We start from the raw sequence: 26,659 nt of genomic DNA on the forward strand, positions 1-26,659 counted from the left end.
ATCATCCAAGCAGACACCTGAGAATGGTTGTTTCCAAGTTCTGACCCTTTGGAAGCTCTGCAGTAAGACTGAATGGCTTGCAAGGAACAGTATGAAATCTGTGGGTTACAGAAGCGGCCTTCCTGATACATTCTGGAATGCTATAGGATTTGAAGAAGGTCCAGCTTGCCTATTCTTAAAATCTCTAGAATGGCACATTATAGAATACACAGGAATTTTTTGGGGTTCTCCTTCTTTAGTAGGAAGTCACTTGCTAATGAATTGATCTAGAACTTTAATGTAGATAAATTTTCTGGGTGGGAATCTTACAATTCAAGATGGGAAATGCACTCAGAACAGCCCAGGGAAAATGTTGTTTCAGTTGGAGTCAGCACTCACACATGCATGGCTAACTTAATTTTTACATATATTGGTCCTTCTTAGGACAAAGCAATATTCTCAAGCTCTTGCAAAGGTCCTGTTGGCAGTATCTCTATGTTCAGCATTATATCTCTCAGACATTTGGATGTTCATTCATCCAGTAAATTGTTCAGTGTGATAATTCCTAAATCCTGAGCCAACAGCCTGTGGCTCTGGATTACTGTAGCATTTCTTGTCCGGTTGATGATCAAGAAAATTTTGGAAGTGTTCCATCTTCCATCTTTTTTTCTAAAGTGCTGAGTGAGGGTGAAAATGGTTTTCAGTACCTGCCAGCACTGACCTGTAAATATGTAGGTCATATCATAGGTAAAGATGTAGGCAGAGTATTTGAATACAGAGTGTATAAGTAGTACTTAATTTTAAACGCCATCTTATTCCTTCTTTCTATCTAAACTTTTCACAGCTGAGACTGTCCATGTTAGAAATGGATATTAGTTAGAGATGACTGGACTAACAGTCCACTTCTCTATTCTTTCTATGATAAAATTATTAGACAAGATTTTTTCAAAAGTATTGTTTAGAATTTAGAATTTCTGATAGTGTGCCCAGACAAGCAGTGATATGAATTCTAGAGCAAAGCATAAGTTGTCTGTAAAAAATATTCTATACATTTCTTCAAATATTTTTCTGAAAAATAAACTTTAGGCTTGTTTCCTAGTGCTGAAAACTTGTGAAGGATATTCAGGATATTAATTTTACTTTCCTATTATTCTTTGATATCTTTTAAAGATTTGTTTCCAGAATCACTTTTAAATGTACACTTTAATTAAATCTAACAGAAAACACTAAGTTGAGTGTTAACTTGAAAACAAAATGTGCAAAACATTAAATTTTCATACCAGACTTCTACATTGAGCAGTAGAATAGATGTGTTAGCAATTCTTCCTGAACAATTGAAATTTTTGTGCCCAGTAGATCCATCTGGACTACAATCTGCCTGACAGTGGCCTTCCATACATGATAAAAAGAGGGTTTATTCAGTTGCTTAGACTATTCATCACACAGCTTGAGCCTGAAGACTCCTTGGCTTAATTACTTACATTGTGCCACAGATGCATCAGCAGTGAGGCTGCAGTTACTGTTCAAAGTGCTGTGAGGATAGTAAAGCCTTCCACTGGGATTTAACAAAAGCAAAAAGAAAGGTTACAGTGTTGGGAGGAAAGAGGGTGACTCTGCTTATGTTGCAGTTAAGTTGATAAACACTGGTGCAAACGCAAGAAATACTTTAGCCTTTTCTTCATGGGAGGTGGAGCCTTTAGGTGGATATGGGAGTCCTCAGAGTTGAAATGAATACCATAATAAAAGTAATGTAAAGCAAGTTCAAAACAGTTTGTTTATTCTACTTCATATGGGAAAATTCATAATGAATTGACACATTTGTTTGGGACTGCATTGTCCAAATGATGAAGCCTCAGGTCAAGCATAAATTACATGTGAGAGCAAACTGGGGCACTACTGCTGACTCCAGGCTTTTTACAGACAGTCCTTTATGTGTGAGTACTAAGCTATAAAAGGGTAAACGAATAAGAAAAAAGTTCTGAATACATCATCAAAGGATCCTCCATCCTGTGACTAGGTGAAGTGTCTGAAGGTAAGGAATACAAATGAACTTGGTATAGTGACACCATAACTGTGTGATGCTCACCCTATGCATAAGACCAGCATTGCTTTCTAGCAGGTAGGCTTGGCTTCTTTGTGCACCTTGGGAGGCCGTGGAAATTCTTAGTGACAGAAACTCTTCTCCCTAAATTTGAAGTGTGGGAGGTGGGCAGGGTTAGACAGGGGTGTGATATGTAGACTGCTGATAGGAGCTAATATTGGATTAGGAAGTGTGTATGGTTTTTATGTGGAGATGAAAGTGTAGCCAATAATTTTCATCCTTTCTTCCTCAGCAGGTTCTTTTAGAGATGGTGTATGTTTAAGTGCTATTTCAATTATATACCTGCTGCTTGTAACTATTTTTAAATAAATGCATCTTTGCACATATCCTAGATTGCTCATCCTTTCAGCAGAGCAAGAAAATAAGATAGGTGTGTATTTGCAAAAAGGTTACTGAAGACAGCATATTTGCTGACGGGATTTGCCTGAATAAGGCACCATTTAATGCTTAGATTATTTTTAAGTTACAAATACCTAAATAGGATTGAAAGACCATATTTCTTATCTAATTAACAATTCTTCAAGCATGACCTTGAGAATTTGAAGTTTCTTTTAAGGAAGACTTGGACTTTCATTTCAAATTTACCTATCTTATATTTCTTAAAGCCATCACTTTTTAAATTATTGTATCAAAATTCCAGTAATAAAATAATGAGTGGTCTGTACTCTGACTGTCTTAGTACTCTTCCACTGAATGATGTTTGATCATGTATGCTGTGCTGTCATAGGAATAGGTTTTACTAGCTTTTCTTCTTGCTTGTCTTTTAATGATCAAAGTAAATTTGGCTTCCTAAATTTGAAAATGATTTAATGCTAAGTAGACATGTAAGTCATATCAAGTTTTTGATTTTTATATGTGGAAGACACATCTGAAAAATACAATTTCCTAAGAGATAATGAGGTGTTCTGCTCGTGGAGTGAGTTTAAGATGTGGTATTTGGAATCTGAGGTTTTTGTGGAACTTGCTAACTATATTTTATGCTCATAAACCAGTTTGAAGCCCCAAACACAATTTCATTTATCTTTATATTCTAGGCTTTATAGAGTCTGCAAAAGTGTCCATCTGTTCAGTCGAGATTGCTTCAAATAGTGAGTGGTCAGAGAGACGTAGCTGATAAAGGTCAAAGGAGCCTCTTGACCCTGTGATTCTTGCCAAAGCAATTGGAGCGTAGGGACTGATGTACAGTTAGATACAGCTTGCTAACGTGAGCTCCACTTTAATTGGTAATGATAGCAAGAATACACAGTAAAGTCATTGCTGAAAGAAAACAAAAAGTATCCAATATAGTAATTTATTACCAGTCAGTGGGTTTCACGCACGGGGTTGTTTTACCCCTGCAGTGGTCAGAGAAAGCAAAAAGGTACTCTAACACTTAACTGAAAATGGATGCCCTGCTGCTATCAGAGATGCATGGTGGTCAAACGATTGCCTGTGCCATTAGCTTGGTAATGTTTTCTCTATTGTAAACTCAGCTCCCCATGTTCTTCCTGTGCATCAGCTGCAGATTGAAGGCTTTCTCGTTTGTCTTCTATTTGTGCTGCCAATCATCAAGCTGCTGTTCACCAAGCACATTTCAAGGAGGCAATTTTTTTTGCTCTCATCGACTACCATCTCTAGCAACTGAGGGCTCAGAGGATTTAGAAATAAATTTAATGCTTTAATTTGCACTGTGCCAGCCATTTTGTGCATTGTTTATGTATTTGTTTTCTGTGACAATTCAAGAGACAGTTACAACTTTCCTGTTTTGCAAAACAACGCATGAGAAAGATTTATGTTTTGAGGACACATTTTCAGGTACTTTCTCTTATGCTGTTTTCACTAAAAAGGTTGAAGAGAAAAATATCTTTTCAAGAAAATATGATTTTTTTAACCTATTAAGTAGTTAAAAACATGAAAAATGCAAACCTAAATCAAACAAAAGCTAACACAGATATTCCTTTCCACCATCAAGGATAAAACATTTTATAGAATAAAAGAGCTATCATTGGCAATATAATTTAATGCTTAAGACCCTTAGGTGTGGGGGCCATGCTTCAGTTAACAGTCCTTCAATCTCTACCAAGTGCAAATGTAACAGGAACCCTCCTGTTACATTTATTTTTATTTAGGAGTACCTAAATAGCTTTCACAGGCAGATGTGTGATGTTCGTATTTTTTTGTGGACCAGGTTAGTGATGAGATGTGATTCTGAGAAGTTATAACCTCTGAACTTCTGTTGACAATTCTGTGACTGGCCTGATCAAGATACAGAAAATTCTTACTCATCAATACAATTTTTTTGTTTGACAAATTCTGCTACCCTCCTCTTTCACTTCTGTAACAGGTTCTCCACAATTTAGTTTTTAAAACCAAAATGTTTGCTGTTAGTAATTGTTAGAGTTAATGAAGACTGATTTGGACATACATACAGCCTTTAAAGTTTCTATTTTCTTTGTAGTGTAATAAAAAGTTAGTGCACAGTGCACTTTCTGTGAACTAAAGAACCTTCCAGTCTCTTTGGCACTATTGCAGTTAAGCTCTACACATTCCCCTCCCCAGTACCCCCCTGCCTAATGTACCTAAAAATTCCCATTGAAGTAAGTTCTTTAATTTCTCTCTAATATTTTCTTGAGCCTTTGTAGGTGGCAAGCAATGGATAAAGGAGGGAATTGAACTTGTTCAGTGTTATTGAACCAGAATATGTTCTTTCAAAGGGGACAGCTCAAAGGAACAGAATGGCCAGAATTAAACCCCTTTAATATTACATAATTTAAAGAAACTTATTTAGAATCAGCATATGAGCTATTAACAGAATAGCTCCCACTTAGGCTTTGTACATCATGATTCATTCTGCAAACACTGGGAACTTTGGCACCAATTTCCTGCCACTTCTTTTCTGTTATATTTGGGATAAAGTGACAATGCAATGGATAAAGAAGGCCAAAAGTCTGGAAGAAAGACATGTTTAATACTTGAGGATTTGTTTGGCATAGGAGTTGATACTACTTGTGCTGTGAGAACTGAGCAACTTCTATTCAGTGGTATCAAAGCAGCCTCTAAATATGTTTTGAGTCTTGTTTGCCTTCTAAAATTTCTGCTGTGTGATTTTTTGCCACTTTATTTCCTTTATGTAAAATGAATGTCAAGATCATTCTTGTCAAATCTGTTTTTAGTACAAAACCCACAATAGAATACTTCTGGTAAAGAAAGCAGATACGTGGAGAAAGTACATACATATGAGGAGCTGAAAAAGTATGGGAATCTCTGCCAGCTAATGGAAGTGTGTATTTTAAGTGGAATACCATTCCCAGAAGTTGGATCCCAGTGGAAAAAGGCCTTTAGAGATGAGAAAGCAGCTAGGTAAAATAACACTTGAATTGTACTTCCCATGAAATTTTTATGTGATATTGTCTGTCTTAAATCTGTTAAAGATAATGGCATATATTGATGCAGTTGGGGGCCACAGTAAGCACAGCCCCCTGCTTCCCCCTTCCCATGGTCACAGGAAAACTTTTCTCGGGTGCTAAGAATGAGTGAAGGGGAAAAGACCAAGAGGAACAGAGCTATAACTTGTGGAGCAGTGATGAATTCATGCCAGAAAACCAGAATAGGTTTCTGAGAGAAGTATACAATGCCCCAAACCAGTGAGTTTAAGGGGAATTTGGAGAGTCTAGTTTGGAATAAATGATCCTTCTAGGTCCCTTTCAACTGAAATAGTCTTTTCTATCTTGTCTGATCTTGGCTCAAACATCTTCGTTGGCAAACTAGAGAGATGTTAGGGGATACCGGCCATGCATGGGAAATAGCTTGGCATTTCAAAGCCTCCCTGAACCTTACTCTTTCCTGGATATGGAAAGCTTATTCTACTGTGGGTCAGTGATGCACAAGAGGTTCACAAGTCTCAGGATATAATTTTAGTCTGTAGTCAGACTTTTTGCTTCTTTTAAGCTAACAGTGGACTGTCCATGCCAAAAATATACTTTAAAGCTAGAAATGGTCAAACTAGGAAAGGAAAAGTATAGTATAGAATATAAACATCTGTTTATCTGTTTTTCAATATTTAACAAATGCAGTTTCTAGCTCTCTAGTTTGTACTTAGTATTATGGGTGTCTTTCCATTCTCTGTAATCTTCTGTTACAGAGAATAACTTGCCCAAATATCCTAAATAACATTTTATGTCTGAAGCTTTGCATGCCCATCTTCTTTCATTGGAATGAAATGTCTGTGGCAGAGAGCTAAGATAACTTGGCAGACAGTTTTAGGATTAATGTCCATAAGCTTTCATATTGCCAATAAACCATGAATGTTTATTGTGACATTGGTACAGTTTTTCTTTGTTTGGATAGTGATTCCACTAAGGGTTTCTAAGTGTTAATCGAGCAAATATGAGTGTCTAGAAAAAAAAATGATAGGCTAAATAATAATCGCTTCAATTAATGTCAAAGGTACCCTGTGAATTCCAGTGTTTGCATTCCATGGGGTTCTCCCTATCTATTAGGAAACAGCGTAATTAAAGATAAAAATTACCTGCTTAACTACAATTTATTAATTTTTTTAAAAAGAAAAATATAACAATAAAACCTGAACAAGCAGTTATAATCTCTTACTTATTATTCCCTATGGAGATCTTTAGATGAGATTATGTATTTAGAATACATCCTCATCTGGTTGGGAGCATTGTTCCCTAAATAACAAAAAGCCAAATTATATTACTGCCCAAAACTAAATAGTCAAATTACATAGTGTTTATGTAGTCAATTCTTTTCTTGTGTTATTTGTACTAAGAGAGTAACAGCTTAAAAGTATCTAATCCTATAAAATCATAGTTTGTAATGTAAAAGGAGTTAGGTAAGGTGGTCATGAGAAAGATGAGGTAAAAAATGTTACATTCCAGCAAGAGCTGGTTGTTTCCCTGCTTACTAACTCCTGATGTTTTGAGGTTTAACTATTTTCAATGGGAAGTTCTTTACATTTGTGCAATGTTTTAAATTATCAAAAGAAAAATAAAACTAAGAGTACTCTGGAAAATTTTGTATCACCTGTGGTATGGAAGCTGGCATGATTGTTTGCAAAAGTATTACTGAAATGAAAAGGTGTTTCTTGATGTGTCTTTCTGCTTGTAAAGGTGAAATAGGCTGAGCATGGTGCTGAGAGTATAAGGTTGTGTAGGACAATAAAAACATACCAGTCATAAAAGCTTAAAGAAAAGGGCAGAAGTGTCAACAAGGAGTTTATATTTCCTCACTCCTGGTGTTTCCCTAAAGGTAAAAGATACTTCTTTAGTAGGTGCAGCAGGATTGTGATATAAGGTGTTGTGTCACTGTGTGAACTCATCAGCTCATGTCTCATCATCAATGTGCCTGGATATATTTTGTCACACCATAGTGTCAACCCTATGTCAGGGGTATAAAAGCTGTAAAATTTTCTTCTTAATGACAATTTATCATTTAAATAATGAAACTGCAAGGTTTTAAAGGAGTAATTTTTATTTATTTTTTGTGAATATGGTTTTGAACATTTCCTTATGCTCAGCTGACAGTTCATCATTGTTAAGTTACTTCTGTAGTTTAACATGTGAGTCTAAAGTTGAGAGCAGCTGTAGCTCTTCTGAAATTTTCTTGTTTCAAAAACTATGTTATTTGGTCATTTATTAACAACCTTAGTTAGCTATGTATATTTATGATGTTGGTATATAGAATTGAAATTATGATTTACAAATTGCCATTACTGTGAATGGGCTTCAAAGTTGGGGAAAAAGTATGGAGAATTCTAGAAAGATGCAGGTAGGAAATAGGGTGGCACAAGATAGTCAGATGTTCACAAACATTGAAGTAGCCTTTTTCTCTTAATTATTTTCATCTAAGACAATTTTGTGTGTGGAGATTTATTTACCTAGGTATTGTTCTCCTTACCTTATTGTTCTTGATACATGACTTGATACATACTCAGCAGGATGTAACTTTTAGGTAGCATTGCATGTTTTGAAATAGCAAAAGGCATAGTCTTTATCCCATACAAATCCCCTATATATATCTATATATATAAATATATATCCCATATGACAAATTGCAAGAGGACATACAGACACTCGGGGTTTGCAAAAATTTTGCAGCATTGTAGGATTTGCTTATCTAGATTCAGTTTGAAAAAAAAAGGTTTTATACTTTAAAATTTTCCAAAAATGCTTTTAGCTTGAAATAAGACTTAGCAGTAAAAATACCAGCCTAGAATTTTTGTGAAGGTATGTGTAATCTATAGTATGATTGTATAATTGAAGACATTCAGGAGCCTGTTTTATAGTATTTACACACAGATGTCACTGTGTATCTTAAGCTATTTGGAAGCAAATCTTTTTTACTTAGTCAAAACTGAATAAATATAATGAAATTGAACTTAAGCTAATAGGTTTTGTCTATTCCATAGGCAATTCCATGTTGCTATCTTGAAATTTACACAGTACTGTTGGATTTTAGTTTGGACATTTAATATTTTTCTTTCAGTTGACTGATACCAGCTTCATCCAGCAACCCTTTACTATTTTACCAGCTAAGATGAAATGGAACAATGCAAACTTTCATATTCTCTTATTTGACCTGGAAAAACTTGAGGAACTTCTCTCATCTCAACTCAATGGATTAAAATCATCAAAATCATTCCACAACCAATCCAGTCTAGAAAGAGCTAAAAGTACTACTGAGAAAAGGGCACTGACATTAAAAAGAAATAAAAGTGCTGCCTTTGTACCTCGAGTGGATGGGCAGGCAGAGACTGTTTGTTCAGACCAAGTTCATAGGGATAATAATGCAGCCAAGCCTGTGGAAGAGGGTGGAGGCATGAAAAGACGGAAAAAAATGAAGAGCTCAAGAAAGATCAGAATGCAGCCCTCAGGAAACATTGATGTGAACGTCACCACCGATACAGCTAAACTGTTTTTGTCATGTCTCCTACCATGGGGTTTAGATAAAGAAATAGACAATCTCTGTGCAAGACACTTGGATATCTCGAGGCTTCAGTGTCCTGTTTCTTTTGGGCTTGTGTCAGATGAAAGCCACCTCTCACTGATGTTACCAGGATGGAAATGTAGTGATTGTGGTGTGCCAGAGGAACATGAAGTTTTCAATTTGTTTTCAAAAAGGGTCCTTGATTTATCAAACAAATACCTTGCTGCAACTGAAGGGCAATCTGGAAAGAAGGATGGACCTGAGAATGATGATTATGGAACAAGGGACTTGGAAACAGTATTTTTCTTATTTAGCAGAATAGCTTTAATCAACAGGATAATTAACACATCTTCAGCAGTTACAGAAGAAATCGAAAGGTAAGAATGTTTTCATTATGAGTGGATTATATTTTCTAATGTCTGTGTCTAAACCCGATTCCTCCTAGTCACACTAATGCACTTTGCTGTACCTTTCTGCCCTGGAAACACATAAAAATGAGGGATGCCATAAAATAAAACACCAAGACAACACCCTGATTTTGAAGAACAAATCACAGCAGAGTGATCTCTAAACATAAATTATTGAATCGGTATTATTCCTGTCCCAAACCTTACCTCTGAAGCGGTTATTACGTAACACACAGCTAGTCACATACCTTTTGGGAAAAGGATCTTCAAGTACATCTCCATACTTTCAGCTTTTGTGCTTCTGTCTGACTTTGAGATTAGCTCAGGTGGTTAGAGAATAGTGCAAATATCACTGAGGTATTCAATCCGTCTCTGGGCCATTCGCTTAAGAGCTGAGCTTGATGTGGGTCCCTTCCAACTAAGGATATTCTGAGTCTTCCTTTGTAGTGTTTAAAAAATGATAAATGAAACAAACTTTTCTTAAATATGTACTTCTTTAATGGTGCTTATGTTTTTTCTCTAGAGCTTTTTGAGAGATATTATTTGAAGGAAAGGTGATCAGGATATAATTAAGTGTATTTACATTTTTCAGTTTAGCAGATGAGAATGGATGGAAGATTTTTTTCATTAGAGCAAGAACTTGAATTATCCAGCCCTACACCCAGTTTTTCCAGAGATCACTCTTTTTCTTGGAGTTCCAACTAAGTAGAGTAATGAGGTCTCCTTAGGCACAAAGTGAGATGTACATTAAGCACATTTGTGCTGTTTAAACTTCCACTCCCTATAAGCAATATACCTCCTTTGCCATGGAACCCTTGACTTCAGAGATAAAACATGAGAGAAGAACACTCTGCCCTAGTTATATTATCTATAGTACAATGCCCCCAGTAGTGATGGCACCTACTGGGAATGAATGCCTCATCAGCTCTTATGTTGTGAGGACCATCCTGAATAGCTTTATGCTACTCAAAGCAAATTTATTGACTAAATGCTTTTTCAGCATTAAAGGAAAAATAACATGCTCAACATTATTTGACCAAGCCAAATAGAGCATGTTAATGAGGCAATGGATATTGTCCACAGATTTTTTGTTGTTTGGCAAACATAGTGTTGGTCTGTATTTAGTTTTTTAGGGACAATTAACTTCAGTGTTGGTGATGCTATGGCCCTAAGGCAAGAAGGGGGGACAGAAAATACTCATCTTGCAGCAAATATCTGTGTTTCCCACAAAGCTCTAGGCACTCAGCATCTCTCAAGACATGTGCACCATCCCACAGGACAAATGCACATTTCTCAGCTGCTTTTACTGCTAATCATGTTGCCTATTGCTCCATACTCAATACAAGCTCTTATATGAATACTTGTTTCAAGATTCCAGCTTGAACATGAATTCTTTTCTATGCAAAAAATTACTTTATGCTTGCCTTGTGCAGCACTCTTTTGGAAAGACATTGTGTAAGTGAAATTGATTAGTGTACCAGAATCAAACATTTTTCCCTGACATGCACGTCCTGGCTTTGGGACATATATCCTGTAAAATTAAAAGTATTAAAGTTGCTGCAAGGAAAAAATGTCTTTTTTTTTTTTTTTTTTTCTTCAGAACAATTCCATATAATTTTAAGTTTTCTCCAGGATACATAAACACATGAACTCTACCATCTTTAACAAATGTTATTTTGGCTAGTTTTCCTTCACAAAATGCAGTATGCAGTCAAACCTCCTTGGACAGTTACTTTATCCAAAACTGCAATATGCTCAAGGGAAAAGAAACCTACATACTGAATCCTAATTCACCACAGCATTTTCAGAAGTAGTTAGTAGCACAACTCTCACAGCTTGCACAGGCTCTGGTGTTTGTCTGTCTGTTGTTTTTTTGCAACTTGACACAGCCTGGGAAAAAAAAGGAATCTGCAGGAAAATGTGTCAGATCATATAAGTGGGACAGAAACAGGAAGAAGATGGGAAGGAAAGATCTTCACAGTTTGTTTTCTCCTGCTTTTTGACTTTTATGTTTCTAACTTAAAGCTCTCAAGCTGCAAGCTTTCAGAGTTGTTTGGTATTGTAAAGTCATTTGAAATGTTAAGACTCAGTATTCATTGCAGTGAATTTAAAAGGCAAATACATTATTTTTAAAATGACCCATAAATGTAGTTTTTGCAGGTCACTATAGTTATTTATCTAAAATAAATAGTTTAAATTGTGCAACGGTTTGCAGTGGCTTTTTTCACTTTGTTTCTCTGCCATCCATATCTTTTGTTTTCAAGGGTTAGGTTGCTGAGTTAGTGACTCAGAAAGAGCAAGCATATGTACACACTAGTCTCCTAAATTGTAGCCATCCACTGAAATCCCAAGTATTGTAATGATACTCTAAATTATTTACCACTGTGGAAAAAAAAGAGGAAACCTATAAAAAAAAGGCTTTTAGTTTCCCTTGAACTTTTGTCCTGTGTATTAGAAAAAAAAAAACCCAGACAAATTCTTTTGTGAAAATGGTATTTTAATTCAGTTTTTTACATATGAATTTCTTTCTTTATTGCAAAATAAAGCTTCACATCTGGCTCAAAGCTTATTAGGCTTAAGTCCCTTAATTTGGATGGTACTTTTCAGTGTTGCAAATTTATGAATGTTTCAATACCAAGTTGTAGGCAAAAGAATACGAGTGACTTCTGAGGAGAAACTTAATTGGTGTTGATGGCAATTTATATCAGAGTACCTACTGTAAAAAAAACCCAACCATACCTTAATACATAAGATTTCTCGTATTTTTGTTCAGGTTTTGTTTAATAGTTTCTTATTATTTTAGTCCACAGAAACCAGAATCTGTACCTGACAAATGGCGAAATGTAGAAGCAGTAACACTTTCATGCTCCAGTTTTTATGGAGACTTACCAAGCAGTAAGTATATAAATTGGCAGTATTAACTTTTGTCTTCTGTTTTTGCATGCTTTTTGTTGCTAAAATATGGAATTTAATTTCAATAATGATAAAAATATTGCTATTTATGCTGTCCAATCTGCAAACAGAGAAACTGAATTACTGTTTCTTCTGTGAACATTGTGAAAAATGTGTAAACAAAGTGTTAACTGGAATCAATGATAATTTTCCTCTTATGAGAAGACATTTAGCTGAGCTTCTAAAGACACTTTCCAGCAATCAGAAAAGCAGAAATGTAATAAGACAAACACTGCCCTCACCCCCTTCCCCCATCTCCCTCATCACCATTACGTGCCCACCCAATAATATATACAGCCCTCCAAGCAAACTGTTGCCTTAGTAATGCAAGAGCCACCCTGACTGTTCAATAATGCCTTTAGACTTCTGGCTCAGGGCAGAATAAAGTAATCTGTTCCTGTTAATGTCCCACAGGCCATCGCTCGTCAATCTTGGCTTTGCAAGCCAGCCTTGGTTTGTTTACTGTATGTAACTAACCAAAGAACATTTAAATAAAAACCTGAACAGAATATGGATGTTTGTCAGGACACATTACCTGACAAAACCAGTGTTCCTCTTACAGAATAAGCCATGCCAAGACTGAAAACACAAGTTCTTTTACATCAAATCCTGATGCTGCGCTGTATAGATAAATCTTAATATCCCCATCAAAAATGAGTTATTTTTCCTTCTCCGAGTCTAATATACACCAGAACTATAGAACTTGCAATGACTGCAGAACTGTCCATTTGGAAAAAAGAGATGGAACATAAAATCAAGTGACAATACAAAATAGGTAGGGGAAAGGTATGGAAATAGTGTAGAGGTGACTAAAATGTTCATGAACATAAAAATAGATTTACCAAGTGACCTAAAAATTCTAAGGTAATCTGACTCATACACCATATCTCATAGTTCATACAGTTGTTCAGATTTACAAATTAAAATCTAATCTGAGACACGTAGATCTCAGATTCTAGGAACAACCTGTTTTTTAGCATCAAAGACATGCTGGACAGCAGAACAGAGAATGCATAGTTAAGTAGTCTAAAAGAGCAGGTATTTTTAATATATTTAGACAATTGTGATGAAAGAGTACTCCATGAGATATAAGTTCTCTGTTCAAACAAGCAAACAAAAAAAAATGGGGAGAAAGAATTAAAAACCCAACAGTAATTTAATTTAGGATGAGAATAAATGTTAAAGCAATAGATTGTCTGAACACTTTGTGCTTATTGTATCAGATGAGAGCACATTCTAAGAAAATAAATTTTTTCAGATCTTTTCAGGTATGTTGCTGAAAATATTTTTGTTTGTGTGCTTCTGTATATATTGTCAGTCCATAAACTATATTTGTGTTTTCAGGTAAGAGTAGATATCATTCCCCAGACTTTGGGAGCATTTCATTGCTGAAACTCATTTGTTGTTGGAATGACCAATCTGTAAAGGTAGGAAATAGCTTGTGTCAGTTGTAGCAATGTAATCCTTAAGTACCATTTGCTGTAATTTAGTATTTGGAATCAGTAATGTGACCTAGTAGTTATAATTTATGGGGAAACTATTACATAAGTCATGCTATTCAGGTCTGTGGAAAGCAGATTAGTGTTACAGTATGAAGTATGCCACTCATGAAACTATTTAGCCTTAAAGTAAATGTTTAGATATGACAGAGTAACTCTCCTACTAATCTTTCATCTAAGTGCTCCTGTTCATAGCATTTATTTAGGAAATTAGTTATTTTTTCTCTGACACATAGCTACACATAGCTTACATCAAAAATGCCATTTTTAGCTCCAGGAAAACAAAAAGCCAAAGTAAGGGCAGTGTCCTATATTAATGTATTACTATAGAAGAAACTGAAAATACCTTAGCAAAGGGTAAATATCCTGAGTCTATAATTATTACAGCATTCTTTAAGAACAACTTGCAAGTCATGTAATTATGGGTTCTTCAGGTCAGATGATGTTCATCCTTATTAATTAAGAATCTGAAGTCTTGAGAAATAAATAACTTTTTAAGAGTTGACAGGCAGCAGTGAAACAACCTAAGCAGTGAAATCTAGAGACCACTTTTCATTTTGGAAATATGCATTTAAATAAAGTTGTTTCAGTGAATTGCTATTTGGGGATACAAAACTCAAGATGTCAAAACTCTGACAACAATGGATTTTATTCCAGAAAGGGGAAGTACCTATTACAAATCTAGTTTATGATATTACTTTTGAAATTGAATGCAACTCTCTGCTACTTCAAATGCAAAGATTTTCCAGAGCTGAGTTTTTGCAAGGGTGCTGCAGTGATAGCCTGCCTGCTCTGTTAGACAAAAATAGTTTCTGCAAATATTCACATTCAATTGATTCCAGCATTCCATCTTGAACTTATCAGTTGTTTGTTATATTCCTGCTTGTCTGCACACCTTCCATATTATTTCTGAGTTATTTTTCTCTTCCCTTTCTCTTAAAGTTTTTTCCTTTTATTTTGACACCTCAATAACTGCAATTGTCATGTGGAATGTCCATAATCTCTTGCTGACCTGGTCAGCAAAACTCTTTAGATAGTAGTTCATATATTTATGGAAGTTGTGTTTGTGGAATAATTGATTATCTAGTTATTTATATTTTTGAGTGTATTTAGCAACTGATCAGAGTATACAATGATACTGGTCTTACCTGGCACAGGAGGTCAGTGCGCTGGAAGATCAGGTATGGAATAAGCTGTCTCACATTTTTTTGCATGAAAAGACTTTAAATTTGGACACTGAAATTGTCAAGTACTGCAAATATCATGCTCTCAATGCTTCTCCAATTTTAACATTATTCATGTACAGCATTGTAGCTGCACTAAGCTTTGTTAGCCCACTTAGTAGTGCACATTTTGGATTTCTTGCCACCAAAGTGCCATAAAAATTTCAAGATTCAGGAAAAAAAAAAGACCTTGGCAGTAGGTATGATATTTAGTGACTAGCAGTATGAAATGATAGGTTTTGTTGACAAAAAATGGTTTTGTTAAAACTTTATTTAATCACAGTTTAACAGCCAATTTATTAATCCTGAGCAGCGTAGTTAAGCACTCGTGTACATATACCAAAAACATCACTATTTCAGCTGTTTTTAAAAACTTTTTCTATTGTGATCTTCTGAGAAGGATAGTGACTGATACATGACCCAAAGGAGTTACCAATTATTGATACCTCATCCTCTTACAGCACTGTAACAGATTGTGTGTAAAAAAATAAACTGTAAAAGCCTGCTGAAAAAACCTGCTGCAAATGTTTTATCAAGGGTTTTGTTTTACCACCTGATTTGTTGAAGTTGAATGTTGTAGGGTTGCCATTTTTTGAATAAAATTTTAAAAAATGTGTATGTTTTAAAAATATTTTTTTAGTGTTTTCTTTTCCCCAGATGGTTTGAAAGGAAAGGTTATCTGTTTTGTTGTTCATTCAGATAAAATATAGCCATTCCTTGCCACCCTCCAGTCCCACCCAGAAATTACCTGTGTGTTCACCTTTCCAGATAGATATATGAAGAAAAATATACAGTTCAGTAGAAGCATGTAGACAGCTTTCCTGACAATTACTGTGCAGAATTAGAGCAAAGAAGACTGGACCATTCAGGTTAATGTTTCAATGTGTATTTTTTGCTCTGTTAAGTGACTGTACTATGGAGGCACCTGGGAGGCAGTTTCTGCAAGGCTCAGACCTGTAGAGGTTATGGCCTGAGCAATAACCAGGAGTGATAGCTATTGACTTCTCTCCTTAAACCCACTCATTAGGAAGAGAATTGAAGTAATTGATAAAGTGTAGAAAGGAAAGCCAGGATAACTTAGTATAGATGTAACAGTACAACTTACCTCAACTTTTGTTCACTTGTCTTTTTGAATTATTCTGTATTATTGCTGCTTCAGAGTCAAACAATTATCTTTCACTTTTAATATCATTATTAATAGGTTGGCATATGCTATTTATACTTCCTCAGTCAAAGAAACAGCATAATTTGTCACATATAACAATCCCAACTAAAAAGCACATTGTATTTTCAACAGCAATTACAATTATAGGGAAAAAAAATTGAAAGCATATGTAGCCAATAAGGTAACTAATTTATATCCAGAAGGACTCAAGTGGAAATTATCAGAAAAAGTGAAAGGTGCTCATGTAGATTTGTTATGTTTTAAAAACAGGAAAAACTGCTGGAGATTGTTAAACTTGGTGATAAGGATAGATGAGGTATATAAATTTTGGGGTAAAATTCCATGAGAAGAAAAAACTAAATGTGAAACCACACCAAGCACTGTGGAAATGCAGGTACAACAAAGACACAGTCAAGTAACATACAGAGACATCTACAGGTGTATCTACAGTAATGTCATGTCCTGCCATTTGTTACAGTTTTTTGCTTTAGGATGATAGAGGAAGTTATTACAAAAGCTGCCTGGCATGCACAGCAGTGATACAAGTAAAGAGCATCTGAACCAGAGGAAGTGGCAGGTTCTCAGCAGATTTCTGTTGTGTTCCTCTGTAAGAATTGTTTTGTCAAAAATTTCCCCAGGACAATGAAAACATGCCTGTGTTTCCTTCTCTTTCTTAATTATTGTAGATATATTGTAAGAGTGTGCTGCAAAGTCAGGATCTGTAATCCCCAAAGCTCAGGGCTGTATAGATGTGAGGAGCTGGAAACTGCCTTTGGTGTCCCCTGTAAAATAAAGTTCTATTATAACAAGATGAAGGTTTGTGCTATGTTGAATCACGTAGGGCTGGGTTCACTTGCAGTGAACTTTTACATTGAGGACCTGACTATGGTATATTTATCTACAATAAAGGATTTTGTCACAAAGGACACCCAGAGCCTTTGTTGCACTTCATCATTTGAATTTACAAGGGCAGTTAGAGATATTTTTGAGAACAGGTACTCGATTAGTGAGCTGAAATGATCTCTCTTCCATCCAGTTTGAAGGATCCTGCATATCATCTTCAATTAATGTGAAACACAAATATTTTAATAGCTTTTTTATAATATAAGTAGGATATAAGCTTAAAATATATAATAAAATATATTAAAGTTTTTTATTCAATTTAATACGTAAGTTGAGGTTGAAACCTTAGTTCACCCTGTTTTTCAGAAAATTTTTTGTACTTGAGAATGAATACTTTCCCAAATGGGAAAACTTGTATTCTTTTTTTGAAGGAAATACCAAATGCAAAGAAGGTGCACCAAGCTTAAATTTAGACTAAGAATTACAAAGGTTTGGGGTCTTTTGTCTAAGGTGTTTGTGTGCTTTTAAAGTGTCTTTACATCTTTAAATATCCTTAGTTCTTATGACACCTTTTTACAGAAGAAGGGAAGGGTTTGCTCTGTCAGACAGTCTTCACACTGCATTGTCCCAATGCCCACATGAGGTGCATCAACTACTGCAAGTGCCATTTACAGGCTGCTCACAACTCCAGTAGCTGTTCCTTTTGCATAAGATAAGTTTGAGGAATGGTATTTCTCCATGTTAAACAGAAAATGTGGGGTGTTATGTTTAAGCTAGAGGAATAGAGCATCACCACTAATAACAAAACATTCCTTAAATTTTATCAGAGAGATTAGATGCCAAAAATTCTAAAAAAGTCAAAACCAAGTCACCCCAAGACAACAAGGTCATTATTCAGTCTATCAAGCACTTTTGCATGCATCAGGAAAAGAGAATGAAAATACTTATTAGCCATTATCGTCTTGTGCTTTCCTAGCATATTTTGTTAGTAATTGTTTATCCTTGAAGTCAAGGAGGCAGAAGGTGACTGGTTTTAGATTTGACATTAAAGAAAATGAATGTTTATTGGGAAGCAGTCCTGACTGACAACTTACACTATTTTATTGCTATCTAGTTAACCTTTTTTTCTCAATGTGTATGTAGAGGCACATGATTATCCCTGTCTGAAAGACTTATTAATATGTGTTGACTTTCTATTGACATTCACCAGGACAGTCTCCAGATTTCGTGCTACTTGGTTAAAATATCCTAATACTTAGATAAATAATTGAGGTACTGATATCATCCAATAATAATTTGCATTTATGACAGATTATTGAGGCAATGCAAGCAGTGCTGCTGGCAGAAGTTCAAAGGACTATTAATCCCTTGAGAAAGACGACAGTTTGCAGAGAACCACTGGCCATAGTAGAGAATGGAAATGGTAAGTTTTGGACACTGACAAAGTTGGAGAAGAGGGATTTGCAATATATTAAAAATAATAGAGTGGTTTGGGTTGGAAAGGGCTTAAAAAATCATCCAGTTCCAACTGCCTGCCATGGGCAGGAGCACCTTCCACTTGACCAGAATGCTTAAGGCTTTGTCCAGCCTGGTCTTGAACACTCCCAGAGATGGGCCATCCACAACTTCAGGAAACCTGCTCCAGTGCCCCACCACCTTTACAATAAAGAATTTCTTCCTTATATTTAAGCTAAATCTGTCCTCTTTCACTTTAAATACATTACCCTTTGTTCTATCACTACATGACCTTGTAAAACATTCCTTTCAGAAAATTTTATTTGCCTTGTAAGTGGAAAATTTGTTGGTATATTATATGAAAAGAACTTCTTCTAGTAATCAGAATAAGCTGGGAGTATAAGTTCACAATACTTTATTTCTGTGTGTGACAGGCTAAATGTCCTATTTCTAACCTTATCAGGCTAGGAATTTCCTTTTATAGTTGTCAAGGAGCTAAAGGACTTTCACACTCTCATCACCTCTGAATACTAAAGAAGAAAAGGTAAAGTTTCTTTGATTGTATAATAGGTCTGGTATTTGCAAATAAAAGAAGCACCGTGTTTGATACAGGATCAATAAATCATATTGTAAAGAAGTTTTACAAATTTATCTTTCCAGTGACATCAGACTTTACACAGCACTAAAAATTAATTGCTTAAATTTTATAACTTCATAATGTAATACAGAATATTTTATTTTTCTTTTAGAAATAACCTCCCAGCAAGGAGATCTCAAATGCATTTTACAATTAGATCATTTCATTTCACAAGAAGCTTACTCTTTGCAACTTTACAATGGTGCTAATGTTTATGGTAAAAAAGATTGAACCTGAATTTATGTTATGAAGTTATACTTTTTTTTTTACCCCATTAGCTGAGTCTTAAAATTAAGTGACCTAAATTTTAGATCCAATCTTATTAGTGAGCCTTCACTTGGGAAACTAATTTATTATCTCATTGAGTGTGTGTGTCTGTCATGAAAATTTGTTACCAATATCCTTGTCCCAGCATACTAAAAATGATCAGTGATACTTGCTTCAGGCCACAATACAAAGATGTGTCTCTATAATTTTGAAATGCAAAACACTTCCACTAATTGCCATATATGAGTTTATACTTTGCTTACATTGAAGATTGTTTAGAATCATTTTGTTCATGTGGTTTGCCTCCAGGTACATTGTAACTAAAGCAGCCCCAGCTGTAAAATTCACGTGTGGACTTTATTTCCAATTTCCTGAATTTTCAGGGTGTATTTCAATGAAGTATTTTGACAGAGATTTCTAGCTTAAATGGAACTAACTGAAAGTTGCAAATGCAGATGTCTCCAAAATCCAAATGTGTTTAGATATTTGGGTTTGTTACAAAACTTTCTGTACTAGATAAAAAAAACATTTCTGCTACATAAAAAGTGCTGATATGATTCTAGTAGACAGTTGATGTTTAATTCTAAATAAGTTTGAAACAAGTAATAAATTCAGGAGAGTTACTTCTGCTCTCTGAAAGGGGATTTATTTATATGTCTAGTAACAGATGCTTTTTACTGTCATTTTGTTCTTAACTCAATTATTTGATGGTTATTCAAAAAAACTAGAAAATTGATTTGTTAGGAGAACAGTATGCACAAGCATTTGCACTGGCTAGGACTTTTTCATACTTCATGATCTGAAATACATAAATACATGCTGTAAAAATGAGTGGATTGTTTTACATATTCAGAATTTAATGTATTCTGAAAGAGGTAGAAAACATACCATAGACATATGGAAACAGATTGTAAAAGAGATTTTGCATGGTATTTAATATTATATTAGACTTTTTTCTCATTTCCACTCATGTTTGTTGCATTATTTATCACAGTATGTAAATAGCAGAAGTATTCTTGTTTTGGCTTGTATGGTTTTGTCATATGTATTGTAAAACTTCATGAGTTCACAGAGAATTGAACAAATCTTTTTGTGATTTCTAGTAGATGAACGAGTGTAACTACTTTTTGCTTGTAATGATATGCAGAAATTCTTAAAAACTCATGCAAGAGTAAGCCCACAACCAGAGTAATTGTTAAGACAAGTACATATGTCTGAATTTAGTAATTTATCTGATAGGTATGTCATATTTTATTAAATACTCTCTATTTATGGGTTATAGAGTATATTATTGGCATCTTGTGCAATATCAAGGTAAAGGTTAAATATTGTTTCAGGTTCTTAAGTTATAGTTCAAGACTGTCCTTGTACTCTCTGATCCAAACTAAAAGAATCTGAATCCTGGCTGCCATCATTATTGCATTTTTCTTTAATTGGAATTAGTAGATTAGATCTAGAGATGCTTAATCTAATTTAACTCAACACATTTCCACTGAAGTGAGTAGGAGCTTTTTTAAAAAACTTTTCAAAAAACCAAAAAAACCAAAACCAAACATTATTTTAAAAACAAACTTTCAGAATTTGCCATTCAGTTTTAATCTTTAAAGTTTATAGTATATTATGTAATTGTTTGTTTTTTTTGTCAGAAAGGTCCTTACTCCTTTGAAGCTCCTGCATCGTTCTTTCATGGTTAAGGGTGATCAGATGTAGACAACAGCTTCACTTGATTAATAATTTAAAATGTCATATTTTTCTGTGGTTCCATACAGACAGAATTGCTTTTTTGAATAAAAAAATCCCAAACAAACAAAACCACAACACAAACAAAAGAAAAAATCCAAGTCACCAAACTCATATTTTTTTCCAGAAACTAAGATAAGGAATTTTAAAAAAATCCAAACTGTGCATGTGAAGCATGCCAGAGAAAGGGTTAACTCTGTTCTGTCCTAGTACATTCTTCCACTCTTGCTAAAAGGAAATATAAATGCAAACAGCTGCAATTTCTTTGCGTTAATGTCAGAGATAATAATTTTGGATCTGTTCCAAACATATTGATAGCAATCTTACTATTGATTTCTGCAGGATTTTCTTCAGTTCTTCAAAGAAGCTTAAGTTTTCCCTAATTTTTTTGACATTCATCATAATTCTGAAAAAGCATATTGGACTTTATGCCTTCTTGCCTTTTTCTACACACCAATAATCTCAGGTTAATAGTACCATTTAACAGGTTGTCAGTGTGGTCTTGTTTTCCACTTTTGTGAGTCAGAGGCAGTGATTTTCATGTCTTAAAAATTTATTTATCTACTTTTATATCCATTTAGCATAAAGCTAAGAGGAACTATGCTGGCATTCATTTTTCATTTGTAGTGTTTGATCTTATGACATACATGCCTAATCCATATCCAGTCACGTGCAGAACTTCTTTGATCAGAGGAAGTGTGGGAATAATACCACTGTTGTCATTCCCTAGCCCACTGATTGGACACAAAGAAATTGGATATTCCCTCCTGAACTAGATCTGGACCTGTATCTTTCTCAGTGGTAACTCATTTCTTATCCCCAGGGCATTGAGCAGTGGCCCATCTACAGAAAATTTTTTCCATTTTCATGGAAATATCAAAATATTTGCTTGGTTAAGAGCTAGAAATGAGATTCTTTAACCTCCAGGTGGATTTTGTGTGAAGGACTGCAATCTCCCAATAGCTACTGCACTGAAGCAGTTTCCCATGTGCCATCCTTTCATGCCTGTTTCTTCTAAGGCATAGGGAGCCAAAAATTTCTTATCTGGAGCAGCATTACAGCATTCCAATTCTTCGGGGATTACATGCCTCAGTTTTTTGTAAAATGTGAAGAACTGGATTTATTTACCTTTTAAGAAAATTGTGTGGATAAATGTGTTTAGGAACTTAAACTCAGATAATACATTGAGGAAATGATGCATGTGATATTCCAGGAATGCCAAAAACTGGAAGAGTAGAAGGACAGCAAAGGTTTTATTCCTAAATACATCATAATATTTTAACTGCCTCCTGTATTTGTGAAAAAAATGAAATGAGGAAAATCACAATACTAAGACTAGTTTGCAATAAATTCTGGCTTGCACTTAAAAATTCCTAGTTTAAGCAACTGCTAATGATTCAAGCTTTTAAGTGTATTTGAAAGCTATTAGCTATAACCTCATCTTTTGTATGTGGTTTTGGAGCCCTTTAAACTATTCAATTAAATAAATTGGTTCTTGCAGGAAAAAAGCTTCTGCTGATAAATACCAGAGTGAAATTAATGGTGGCAATTGAATTCCATAGGTTAGTGTAAAGAATTGTCAAAGACTTATCTGGAATATAACAATATGTTTTGTTAAAATGAGGAATCCGTTCAGTAATGGTAAATCAATGAAAGGCGGGGTACAACAGCTCCTGTGCACTAGAGAGGAATAGTGACCTGCAGCACAGGGCTTTAAGCACTTCCATTGTCAGGGTTTCAGAAATCTGTTCAGTTACAGACAACTTTTTAATGTCAGCTCTTAAGAAGTAATTCTTTGCCTGTCTTTCTATATAGCAAATGAAACTCCTTGCCTTCTTGCTAAGGCTGAAGGTTTTGTCAAGGAAGTGCAGCCAAAGGGAAGGGTTGTTCTGTCTCTGATATAGTCATTCATATTGCCATCTTGTTACAACCCTACTGCCTTTTTTGTTCTAGCCCAGACACACATTCTGACTCTGTATTTAAATATACAAAGTCCCAAAAAATAATCCTGACCTGGAGCATTAGTCCATTTGGATCACTGGACACCAAGGAAGTTACACAAAATTTTGATGAAAACTTCTGTTGCCTGAATGCTGGGGAAGAAACTTCTTGGGGTGTAAATATAGTGTTAGGTTTTTATAAACTGTTAAGCTCAGAAATGTTCTTTTTTTTCTAACATGCAGATATTTGAGGAAACCCAAGGTGATTTATCCTATGTTTCAAGGTTTTATTGCTTTGGAGGAACTAAATTTCTTAGGAAAAAGTGCATTAGGACAAATAGATTGCACTTACTAAACATGACATAATTAAAAAATCATACTTTTATAATTAAAAATTCAAATATCATGACAATATTAAACATTTTCTCCAAAATGAAATTTCTTTTCTTTATTCAATCTGGTCGTCTTATTAGTGAAAACGTTTCGTTCAATAAAACAAAGTTTTTAGGTGGAACTGATATTTGGGCAAGTTCCTATATGTAACAATTCATGAAATTATTAGACAGCAGGCTATTTTAAAAATTTTGTGGCTGGCCAGTTTTGTGTGTGTGCATTAGCAATAAGCAGTGTAAGAATTTTATAATCAACATTTCAGCACTATTAATGAGAATTAGATTAATCTGTAATCTCATTTTAGACTGAGAAACAGCAAACCAATTAATCTAACGTTTACTTGATGAATGGACTTTGAGCATAAGCTTGTGACAGTAGTAGCTTTCCTCTGTATGGAATATGCATTAAAAATGAGTGTATTGTATCCTAGTTTCATATTACAAATATTTCCAGTAAAAAAATACAAATCAATGCTGTATTTTAGCATCTAACTTGCAGTTTAACTATACTACTGTATCATGTCCTAGATATTCAATTAAAACTGTAGTTTGATCCAGTAGTCTTTAATATTAGTGGTCAAGTACTAAAGGAAGTAAGCTTAAAGACTCATTCTAGAACTACAGTTTATTTCATTCCATGCGTCATATATTTTACCAGAGGACTCCTTAATGTAGCAGAAATCAGATTTGGTGTGTATTTTTACACAAAATCAAATTCTAAAGGCGCCATCTCAGACTCCTACAAAACATTAGGAAAGATAGGATTCACTGGTCAAGGAGGCATAAGGATGACATATGTTCTAAATTCAAATGCACAATAAGCTTTAGTCAGTTTTGGTTTCTATGTGCTTTTGTCAGTGTTTACTGAATGCAGAGAATCTCTAATGCTCTATTTAAATCTTTAAAGGTAAATATTTTGGGAGAGGAGGAGCTGGCAATACAGACATAAAATTATTATTGGTTCATTTTTAGCCTCTTGTTTATTTAGGTCATTTGGTGAGGCAAAGTGCAGTGCTAATCTTAGATTTCATAGCTGATTTGGACTTGGAGCTTCAAAATAATGAGTGAAGGAGCTGCAAATGTTCCCTGCTACTTGGTCTCCTCTAAGACTGTCTACTACTGTTTTGGGGATTTTTTGTCTGTTTTTGTTCTTTTGTTGGGTTTTGGGTTTGTTTAGTTTGGGGTTTTTTTGAGGAGCCACTCCTTGTTGCATCTCGTTTCCTTAGTCTGAATGTCTCCTTGTTATCATTGTTCTTACTTCAACACAGTGTTCAGACTATATAATCTGCAATCCTTATAGTTTAGTTGGAGCCCTGGATTTCTTGTGACTAATTTAGTTCACAGAGCCATGGGTCAAATAAACACCAAATAAACTGGAAGACATGTGAACATTCTATAAGAAATAAGTGTGTAAGTTACAAAGTAACATTTTAATTTCTTGTTTGTCATAGTCTCCTTTTTAATCAATTTGTGTCTGTACAATATAGTGTTAATTTCATTCACAAAGGTAGAACAAAACCTGATGTGTTCCCCTTGATTAGGATATATTTTGAAGTTCATCCTTCTACTATTTCAACTCAATAATGATCAACCTCTAACTGCTCAGACTCTGTCCTTTTTATTGTCTACACTGTTAAGGAATACATAGGCCTTAGTGATGTTTCCCTATTTCTCTGTCCTTTTTTGCTCAGCTTCTGTAAAATCTTATGACTAAAATAGAAAAAGTAGAGTACTTAAATTCTAGCACTTCTCCTAGAACTTTTTGTGTAAATAGTCCTTGCAAAGCTGGTGATTTTCTAGATGGCTCTGTTATGAGAAGCAGGTTGAGGTGGGGGAAGAAGTACTAATGTGTATAATCCATAATTAACACTGGAACTGAGCTCTGTGCTAACAGCCATAGGTAGCAACACAGTATCAGAATACCTTGTTCATATTTATAAGACACCATCTGGAGTTTTTCTGTGCTTTGAGTTGTGTAATTTCCCACCTCCTGATACAGTTTTCATTAATTTCTTTGCCATTTGATATTCTTGTAGGATACTATGGGTACACAAAGGGTAGGAAGGACTTAGATTCTACCCTAGAAAGATGCTGGATGGATGCCTTTCTGAGAAAGGAGTGGTTCAGAACAGCATGGATAAAGAGATGATCCCCTTCTCCATGTTATATGATTATACTGCTGCCATGCTTGAAAAAGGCTTGCAGGAGTTTGGCAATATTTTCTTCAGGCCCTGTTGCCTGAGTTTTCCTTATCATGGGGAATAAAATCTTTCTGAGACATTTTGACTGCAGTTACCTATGGCTTGTACTGGGCTGTAGGGAAGGCAGAACAATCTGCAGTGTGCAGTTAATTTTTGTCATGCTTTGTTTAGTTTTCTGTCATGAAATTGGAATACATGTTATTGAACGGATTCTTTTTAATGGTCTATGAAGAAAGGTATATTTGAATTTTGCCTCTTATATTTTTTTAACTTTTAGGAGATGCAGAATTGGTTCCTGATCCTACCCTATATATATTTGAAAGGTTTCTGTCCTGAAATTCCAGAATAACAGACTCACCTACGTTATTTGGAAGGAAATTATAAAATTAAGATCATGCAAATATTGAACTAACAGTATTGCTAATATTATCTGGCAGTAAGACAACTTAAATGTTTTAATAGTTTTGTTTGTTTAAAAAAACCTTGCAGAAAAAGAGAAATTACCTCAAGTTGCTTCTAATAGTTTTCAGTAAGATGGAAATTTTTCATTATGCGTTTTGTGAAAATCATGCTGAAAGGTAAAACTACTTTATTTATACAAGTCATCACTAGTATGGAAGTAGAGAGCCTCAGCTAACACACAGCAGATTAACACAACTGAACAGTGCTTGTTTCTAATAATGAGATCAAGATATCTGTCTTGGCAAACAAAAAATGGAAATAGCTCAAAAGAATCCTTTTTTGGCTACCAAGGTTATCAAGAAAATATTGAACCAGTTGGAGGTACATATATATATCCATCACCATTGGAATGTATCTCAACAGAATTGTTCAATTTCAGGATGGACAGTGTGTTCATCTCTGGATGCACTTCTGCACCTGTACACATTTTTAGAAGGCTTAATGCATCTATTTGTATTTCATGTCTTGTGTGCAT

General features: G+C 34.8%; 1 protein-coding gene across 4 annotated transcripts in view; it reads left to right on the plus strand.

The window, feature by feature from the left end:
• WDR72 (WD repeat domain 72) overlaps nucleotides 1–26,659 on the plus strand; it is a 102,352-nt gene that overhangs the window by 41,334 nt on the left and 34,359 nt on the right. For all 4 annotated transcript variants that reach the window (XM_015638966.2, XM_015638965.2, XM_015638969.1 and 1 more), the window contains 4 exons: nucleotides 8,561–9,378; nucleotides 12,212–12,303; nucleotides 13,705–13,787; nucleotides 18,402–18,513. In XM_015638966.2, the coding sequence (XP_015494452.1) occupies nucleotides 8,561–9,378; nucleotides 12,212–12,303; nucleotides 13,705–13,787; nucleotides 18,402–18,513 (1,105 nt within the window). The remainder of the gene's footprint in view (nucleotides 1–8,560; nucleotides 9,379–12,211; nucleotides 12,304–13,704; nucleotides 13,788–18,401; nucleotides 18,514–26,659) is intronic.

This window comes from Parus major, chromosome 10 (genome assembly GCF_001522545.3).
Source record: "Parus major isolate Abel chromosome 10, Parus_major1.1, whole genome shotgun sequence".
NCBI classification, from domain to species: domain Eukaryota; kingdom Metazoa; phylum Chordata; class Aves; order Passeriformes; family Paridae; genus Parus; species Parus major.